We start from the raw sequence: 9,677 nt of genomic DNA, 5'->3' as shown, positions 1-9,677 counted from the left end.
CTTTTCTCAAATTTCCAATTTGGAAGTGGCAAGTTCTTTTATGGTCAATTACTCTGAGGAAAGAACATAGACTGAAAGTATTTGAGAACAAGATCCTGAGACGAATATATGGACCCAAGAGGAATGGGAATGGCGTAAACTTCATAACGAGGAACTATATTATTTATACGGTTTATCAAACATTGTTAGGGTCATCAAGTCTAGGAGGTTCAGGTGTAATGATGAGCGCAAGAGTCTTGGTCTTGCAGTTTTCGCAAGAGTCTTGCATGCAAGACCAAGACCAAGACCAAGACCAGGAGTCCCGATGCAAGATCAAGACCAAGACCAAGAGGTGCAAGACCAAGACCAAAACCAAGACCATACCTGCAAGACCAAGACCACAACTCTTGTGAAAGAGTCTTGCACAAGTACCGGCTCAGTGGTAGAGCGTTCACCTTTGGTGCTGGGGTCTCTGGTTCGATCCCAGCGTGCAACATGTTAGCTTTTTTGGTGGAGAGAGACCGTGTGCGTAGGTTTTCTCGGACTTTTCGCGTTTCCTCCTACTTTCTTCATTCCACCATTTTATTCATTTCTCATCATCACCATATTTCTCAGCCTCGGTGCATAATCGTGACACGTAAAACTAGACATCATTTCAAAACATATTAGTGGTGTTCTTTTTGTAAAACTAAAAAGAAAGGTAGTATTAAACATCCTTAATTCCGCACACCATAGGTGCCGACTATATGGGTATGGCCTTGGCTCCAAGGATCAAACATACGTTAGAAATTTTTACGGACCAATTTGGGAACCAGTAGTATTGAATCTGTTAAAAATATATAAAACGGGTATTAAACGTTGTAATTTATCTTATAAGTAGTGAAGCATGGGGACTCATTCAAAAAAATAATAAATGTTATCACCTATGTTGTATACTATCATCATACTTACACGAAAATAAATTATATTTCATTTAGAAACATACATTGTATTGCAGTCACTATTTTCGCATTGTAGAATTTATCCAGAGTAAAATTTACCTATGAAAAGCATCAGATTTCTTAAAAGCAAGACTTGCAAGACTCTTGCAGCAAGACCAAGACCAAGACCAAAGGTTCCAGTGCAAGACCAAGACCAAGATTGGGTGTGCAAGACCAAGATCAAGACCAAGACCAAAGGTTCCAGTGCAAGACCAAGACCAAGACTGGATGTGCAAGACCAAGACCACCCGGAACAGGTCATGTAGCCAGGATGGAAGAAAGTAGAAACGCTTTCAAAGTCTTAACTGGAAGACGAATCGGAGAACGATAATTAAGAAGACCTAGGGGCAGATGGGAGGACAATATTAAGGTGGATCTCGCAGAAATAGGAATACAAAGAAGAAACTGGATAAAGTTGGAATTGCTCTTCCTACATTGAAACTGTATATTATACTTGAATCTTAAAATTGATACTAATTAAAACTGTCCGAAATTTAATTTAACTGTCTAGTTGCTATTTTCCTGCATTTACCAACCAGGTTCAATTGCATGAATAAGAGAGTGTGGTATCTTGTAAATTTACGGAATTGCCTTTTAAACTTTTTGGGAAAGGTTTCAGGTTTGCTGCTGTTCTAAATTTTACTGTTTCAGAGTCACTCGCGATTGCTAGTTTTTGGCTTTTTTATATTTTTAAATTAAATTATTGTCTGCGATATCGAAAAGTGACGCTTCTATTAAACTAAGTCAAATATTAAAAAAAAAAAAGAAGTTTCGAGTTCGGGTTGACAAACTACATGAGACATTTTTAATTTGAAATGCTATTTGAATTCCGAACCAACGGCAATGGCTATATGTTATGATACTTTGGATCAAGGCAAAATTCTTAGATGACACTAAACTCAAAGAACATTTATTGTAGTATAACAATTCTTGGAGTTCGATTTCGCCTGAAACGATAATTTAATTTAAGCTTTTTGTTTTTAACCGCTGGTGAATCAACAATCACACGCAAATAGTACTGATTTAACCACCAACGGTGATATATTGGAAAATAATATCGAAGTGAAATAATTATATGTAAATAATACACAAATATACACAAACCAAGTACACCATCAAGGCACATTAGCACTTTCCAATTTTCTAGTTTCTCATAAAGCCATACATTCCATGTCTTAATGAGCAAATATATAGCCATACTGAACATCGGAATAAGAAATATGATGTGAAGAAATGCACGTATGAAGTCACTCGTGTGATGGTTATTTTCAGGAGTCCTTAACCATGTCCAAAACCCCGTGAAACGGGAGTATTTTAAAATCTTATTAGTTGTATATTGATATCCACATAATTCACAACGCCTTGTGTTGGATTCCAACAGCCATCTTTCCAGACACGCTAAATGAACAAAAGCCATAGATCCTTTGCAGAAACATGGAGATTCTAAGTTTCCTAGAGAGAGTGTTGATCCGTAGCATATTCTACACATTAATTCAATAGAAGAACGTGAGCGTCTTGGCACATCAGTAGAACAGAAATTGGTACTCACACTCCAGATGCTTTGTTTCAGTAACGAAGGAGCACTGAAACTTCTACGTCGTGATAAAGGAGAACTATGGCATCCTTGTCGTAATAGCTCATAGTACACTCTCCTTGATGGACCAGGTTCTGAAAACAACCACTCGTTAAATAAACCTTCATTCATCGCTGTATTGTTGCCTAGAGATTGAAACCATGTAGAAGGTCTTTGGCCTGCTTCATATTCATACGAATCATCTTCATAATTACCTGATAAATATACTAAACGTCCCGAATCGTTGCTGTGACCACTGTTTAGAATGAAACGTAGCACTGAACCGCTTGTCGTCGATTCTTCGCTTTGATTTCCTGAAGTTTCAGCGTCAGCCCTTTGAACATGATCTACTGATGAACCATTATCATACTGGATTATACCTGCATTTATAGGTCTGCGTAACAAGGGATGGCCAGATTCTGCAGAATCGGTGTCCACGATGGTATTGCTTTGATGCAATAAAACAAAGGAATCATCAGCTGAAGTTGACGGAACTAGTTGATCAGGGCTATTGTGGTCCTGTTGATTTTCATTATTTCCTTTTTCTCTATTCATTTGTAAAAACAATGTGAAAATTACCCTGTTTCAGGATAATTATTACTCATAATTCTTTCAATTCTATGCCAACCGCAATAATTCATCTGAATTACCCTTTAATTTATCATATACTAGGTTAATTTGGATAATTTAAGAAATATCCTTACGTACCCTGAAGACATCGGAACGATTTTAAATGTTGCTCTGTGTAGAAGAAATTGCCATGGAATATTAACGTGTAACATAATAATATGTAATTCTTTAATTGTTGAACGGTCATACTAAAATTTAATACATTACCATGTTCAGTTTGCATATATTTTTTAAAAAAAATAGTGAATTGTACATGAATTGTTAAATTCTCAAGAGCTAAATTTTCGTTATTCACTTTTTTCACATCAGTTAAGTACATTTTAACTCGTTTTCTTCTTCTCATCAGATGACTCGCAGTGTTGCCACATTGAATATATTCATATACACACGTGAGAGTATAATAATATTTACTCTATGCGTGAAATTACACGATAATTTCAGTCAATTCATACACTGGTAAAGCGTGTAAAAAATTCCACTACAACTCGAAGGAAAAAAAGAAAATTTCAAACTTTAACACGAAAAGAAAGAAAAGACGTGCGCAACACGATAGCATTCGAGGCCCTCGGAGAATTTCGCAATATATAAAGAAAATCTCCGAACAAACCGTGTCTCATGAAAGGTTTCAATAAACCGCGTGCTCACTTCGTTCAGTAGTTATAGTTGGCAGCAGAAAACACAATGGCATGAAAAAGTAAGAGTCAAGAGAGCTCCTAGTATACGTTGTCAACAGCAGTGACCTCCGGTCTATTTTGTGGGTCAATGATATAGGTTATAATGTCATATCTGCATGAGTGAATTATTTTGCATAAATTTGGATTTTTCCATACTATCAATGATAGTGATATCCCGACTAAACATTTAAAATAAGGGAAAAGTAACATAATGTAACAATCGATTGCACGGAGGCTATACAACACAATAAGTATTTGCCAATTATCAGTGTATTCATTTGCGGAAACTCATTGAAGCCCAGCGTTTTATTTAGTTGAATATATGAATCGAGGTTTAGAGTTCAATAATTATTAATTGGATTTTACTAATTCTTATCTGCAGCACGTAAATTTTAGAACTAAATTCTGTCGTGTTAAAGGTTAAGTCGAGTATCTAACAAAGTACCTTTAATGTAGCCTATGTTAACGTTATGAGTGCACTTGACTGTTCAAGATCAAAGAAAATAGGAAATTGATACAAGCTTATATATAGGGGAACAACAACAGAAAGAATGGCGTTGGAAATGTCTTGAATAAGAATATGTAGGAGAAATTGGTCGACACGAAGAGAGTAATCGACAGAATTATTATAGTGAAGCTCGTGCTAGAAAGAGAAACCTTGAAGTATAATGTAGGAAACAACCATTTTATGTTTAGAAATTTATTGTTACCATTATCAAATCATTACAAGGGCTATAATTGAGTTCAAATGAGTGAATACAATTTCAAAGATTTGTTGCACTATTCTTATACTTATATTTCTTATTCTTCTTATTCTTATACTTATACTTATATTCCTACTCCCGACGGACATACTCTCGCGTGGGCCGCTTTCTATGTTCCTGCCCTGACACTGTTAAATAGCATTCTAGATTTTAGTGGGTTTTTTAACTTTCATAATGTGGCATATGTCTGGATGTGCATTTGTACCTTACGGGAAAGTCCTCGTAAAATTAACCTGCAGCATGAAACTTCTTAACTCCTACCTTAAGAAATGACTCCTGAAATACTAAGTGTCAATTCAGTAATAAAATAATTGCATATTTTATAATAAGATAACATGTAATCAATTCCAGGGTACTTCAGTTTGCGAGCATATTATCAATCTGTACGCAATTATTTTCTTATTATCCCAGATTTACAGTACAAAACGTCTTATTAAAGCAAGAATACATATATATATATATATATGATGAACTCTTCTTTCTTAATCTACATCCGATATTCTTATATATTAAATTCTCAAATTAATGCTTACACCTATCGTTGCTTCAAAATTTAACAATAGTTATGGGCATGCAAGCACTATAACTGCATAAATCGTGTATGTCGTCAACAAAATACTAACAATATCTCCCAGCCCAGATATTAGCTTTTGTTTATTATTATAAGCACACCTTGAACATCAGATAATAGTGGAAAAGAGTAAGATATTTATTCAATAACTGCCACTCTGTCTCACGACGTCATCATAGCTGTTTTTGCACTCAATTCGAACGCTGATTGGCTATTGAACGCTCTTGAATTGAACTGTTTAGAACAGGGCCGAAACGAAATCTCTTGAACGAAACTATTGAATTCAAGACAAAAATGAGTTCAGTGCTGACATCTTTTTCATCAGATAGTCTTGAATGGTCTTGAACAAGACTCTTGTTCAAGCTTTCTTGGATCGTCTACAAGCAGTATTAATGTTTCTATTGATGATCTATAATCTTGGGGTCCCGGTGGCTCAGTGGTAGAGCGTTCACCTCTGGTGTTTGGGGTCCCGGGTTCGATCCCAGCCCCAGCCAACTGAACTTTGTGGTGGACAAACATCTTGTGCGTGGGTTTTCTCGGGGTTCTCCCACTTTCTTCATTCCACCATTTCATTCATTACTCATCATCACTCACCATTCATTACTCATCATTCATTACTCCTTTAGCCTAACCGACATAACCGTGGGACGTAAAAATCAAAGATTTCATTTCTATAATATTCTTTATCTGCACCTAGAATGTTGTAAATGACTGTAACAGACCACAGGCCGACGTTTTTAAACTTTTGAAAAGTTACAGAAACAAAACACACTGATTCTGACTAATTTTAGGTCCCTGAATATGAATATGGTATCCATTTTACTACATTAGCTCGCACTTTTGTGTAACGCATAGTTGCTAGATTTACTATAATAGGGAAAATGAGCTATCATGAAATGTACCGGGCAATGAACTGTTTGAGTGCCGAATGGGAATGAACTTCATTTCGACAGTTGGTCAAGAACGACATTCAGTTTTAAAAAATTCTTAAAATTAATTTATTGAATCAAACCAGTTTAAAAACTATATATTCTGTTTGGGTATTAGCACTAAAAAACTGTATATATTCTGTTAGTGTAGGCCTATTAGCATTTACATACACAGAGTGATTTATAAAGTCTAATGTTTAGAGCTGCTAATAACACCTACTGCTTTACTTTTTTTTTCTTTTATGAAATGTTGGGTTCTCTCTGTTCAGCGACAAGTAATAGTACCCCATCATTGCAGGGTCTCAACGTCCTTGATATCGAGTTTCCATCGTTCTTATATCCTGGTGAAACCGTTCTCCCATTTCGTCGCTTACATCTGCAAGATTTTCTGGAAAGAAGTTGAGGTAGGAGTGCAGAAAGTGGAGTTTCAAAGACATCCGACATTCCAGAGCTTCATATGCGATCAGATGCTGCTGCACCAGAGCCTCGTAATTTTGAGCTTTAGTTTTGCCCAAAAAACCTTTTACAACTTGAACAAAAGCACGCCAGGCATTTAACTTTTTGTCGTTTAAACTCTGTTCAAACAATTCGCCATGGATAAGTTTGCGAATATCAGGTCCTGTGAAAACTCCTTCTTTTAATTTACCATCACTTAGTTTTGGAAAACACTGTCTAAAATACTTAAATCCTTCACCTTCTTTGTCCATAGCTTTTACGAAATCCTTCATGAAGCCCAACTTAATATGAAGAGGTGGAAGCAGCATCTTGGCTGGATCGATCAGAGGCTCATACTTGACACTGTTGGTACCGGGTTTAAATGTCTCTCTGGGGTGCCACTCTTTTTGTGAAAAATGTTTTTCTGTGGCTCTTGAGTCCCAAAGACACAAAAAGCAACAGTACTTTGTAAATCCACCTTGCAGACCAAATAATATTGCAATAACTTTCAAATCTCCGAAAATTTGCCAACCATATTCTTTGTAGTTAATACGATTTAAAATGAGTGCGAGATTCTCTTAAGTCTCTTTCATCGAAACAGAGTGTGCCATAGGAATAGACGGTAGCTTATTTCCATTATGAAGGAAAACTGCTTTCAGACTGTAGTTTGGTGAATCTATGAATATACGCCAATCGGATGGATCATGTTGAATTTCTAATTCATTTATCAGACCATTGATGTCCGTGCATACGCAAAGAGAACCTTCCATTCTGTAGTATTCTGAAAAGGGCTCGTTCCTTTTCCTGTAGTGAGTGTAAGTAGTTCTTGGAGCCAGTAAATTCCACTCTTTGAGTCTAGCACCCAAAAGTTGAGCTTTCTCTTTCGAAAGTTGTAACTTTCTCACTAAATCATTCAACTCATGTTGTAGGATGAAGTGAGGCTCATCTTTTACGTGGAAGGAACTGTCTCTCGGCTTCATCTGCAGATATTGAGTTAGTGTCCTTATCGCTTCCTGTAGGCGCTGTAATATCGATAGTTTCCCAATTTTTCGGAGGAGTAGGTACAGGTAAATTTTCTCCATGGGGCACTGGTCTGATCGCGAATTGCAAGTTTGGGTATTCGATGGCACGTTGTTTCTTCTTGTTACTTCCTGCTGTATCCATCATACAGAAATAGCAATCATCATAATGATTCCGGGGATCTCTCCATATCTTCGGAACAGCAAAAGACATCCTTCGTTTGGTTCCTTTAAGCCAAGCAGTCAGAGTCGCATAACACATCAACCAACACACATGAGGGGCCCAGCTTTTATCTTGATCACCGATCTTGCAGCCATAATAAAAATAATATGCTTTCTTAACATAATCGTTTATCGATCTAATCTGCGACTTAACCATAAATACGCCACAGATATAACAAAATCTGTCCGGTGAGTTTTTACATCCTTTGCGGGAAGAACTTGACATTTTGCACAGAAAAGCGAAACTTAGAGCAACAGCATAACCACTTATTCCATAAAATCACTAAAAGATACTGAAAACACAGGCAAACGGTTCTAAAAATACGGTAAAATAAAACTGAAGTTACTGACGTAAAAATTCCAAGTCAATTCTCCCGACAAAATACTTATACACTTGAGAGATTACTTACTGCAATGCATAATAGCAAGACTGAGCCACGCAATAACGGCGCAGTCGGCGCTTTTTTCGCCCGCGTCATCGTGCTGCTCATTGTTGCCACATAGACACTATTTTTAAATCGGTTTCAGTGGTCTAAAAATAAACAAACAAAGGAGGGGGAGGAACACAAGTGTCAAGCATTTTCAATCATCCCCATCCTCCCGGTATTCATTGTTATATATATTATATATATATATATATATATATATATATATATATATATATATATATATATATATATATATATATATATATATATATATATATATATATATATATATATATATATATATATATATATATATATATATATATATATATATATATATATATATATATATATATATATATATATATATATATATATATATATATATATATATATATGCCAACAACAAAAGGGTCCTATCTGTCGCCAACTGAGTAACTGAGTGAAATCTAATTTATTTCTTACTCAAATAGCATTGTCAAACCAGTTACTTTGATGACAACTGAAGCCGTCCCCACAAAATGGCAAAATTGGCAATAATGTATAACGCCAAAATACGAGCTAATGTGGTAAAACAGCTATCAATTTCGAATTCAGAATCCTGAAATTAGTCAGAATCAGAGGTTTTGCTTTCTGTAACTGAGCTAACGTCGGCCAGTGTAATCTTTAAAAGTTTTGTGACTAATATTGAAAAAAAAAGTTCTAAATTGTGTCGTCGTTGTACAAAAAGTGAAGAATAATTACTTCGTTGATATTATTCTTTGGCATCACAATATTTACGTTATTATATAGATTACAATTATTTATTTTTCATTTTTTTCCGTTGGATGAAAGAATTATTGAAAGAAAATAGCTGCAAGAAAATGATGAGTATGTCATATATTTTTCCACCCGGAATCCTACAAATAACATTAGCAGTATTCAAATACAGTACATTGGATGTAAATTTATTTTGCTATCATTAACCCTCGTAGCACCAAGGGGGTGCACATGCACACCAGCTTGAATTTCTTATGCACTGTTCCCGTATTGTTTGTGCATAAATTTATACAATGCAAGCGCCTAAATACAATTAAGGGTTAAGTTCCAAAGTTGGGCGTCCGTTTCCAGCAATTTTTTTAAAATTTACAGGAAAGATACGAATAATTTGATCGTTTGTGTGCTTGATAATATATAGGAGTCTCGAAAAATCTGTTTATTTGTTATATAGAAGCGGTTATAAACATGGGACTATACGGCGAGCGGAGGGAACTACTTGGCGCAAGGTAACCGAACAGTTGCATTGTGGGAAAGAAACGAGCATTTATTTTATCAACATGGCGAATGTACAAGGGCAATGAACTAACAGTTTTAACATTTGTGAAGCAATACGTTGATAACGAGCAATCTTTTAAAAGTTTGTGAAGAGCACGGATTAATGAACCTAATAACAAATTGCAGAAAGTGTGGAAAGGAGATAACAGCGAATAAACG

At 35.7% G+C, this 9,677-nt stretch overlaps 1 protein-coding gene across 1 annotated transcript; it reads right to left on the bottom strand.

Annotated features, from left to right (window-relative positions):
- Positions 1-511: 511 nt before the first annotated feature.
- On the bottom strand, positions 512-3,458 carry LOC145664230 (uncharacterized). The gene has a single exon (XM_081730703.1). It carries the CDS (start codon positions 3,085-3,087, stop codon positions 1,870-1,872), a length of 1,218 nt encoding a protein of 405 aa, XP_081586829.1. The 5' UTR covers positions 3,088-3,458; the 3' UTR covers positions 512-1,869.
- Positions 3,459-9,677: the final 6,219 nt, after the last annotated feature.

This window comes from Thermobia domestica, chromosome 11 (assembly GCF_964235325.1).
Source record: "Thermobia domestica chromosome 11, izTheDome1.hap1.1, whole genome shotgun sequence".
Classification (NCBI taxonomy): domain Eukaryota; kingdom Metazoa; phylum Arthropoda; class Insecta; order Zygentoma; family Lepismatidae; genus Thermobia; species Thermobia domestica.
The sequence above is the reverse complement of the archived record's forward strand: the minus strand, read 5'-3'. Positions and strand labels throughout refer to the sequence as shown.

Coding starts and splice junctions, on each gene's coding strand:
- LOC145664230 (XM_081730703.1), bottom strand. CDS start 3,087: ATGAATAGAGAAAAAGGAAATAATGAAAATCAACAGGACCACAATAGC.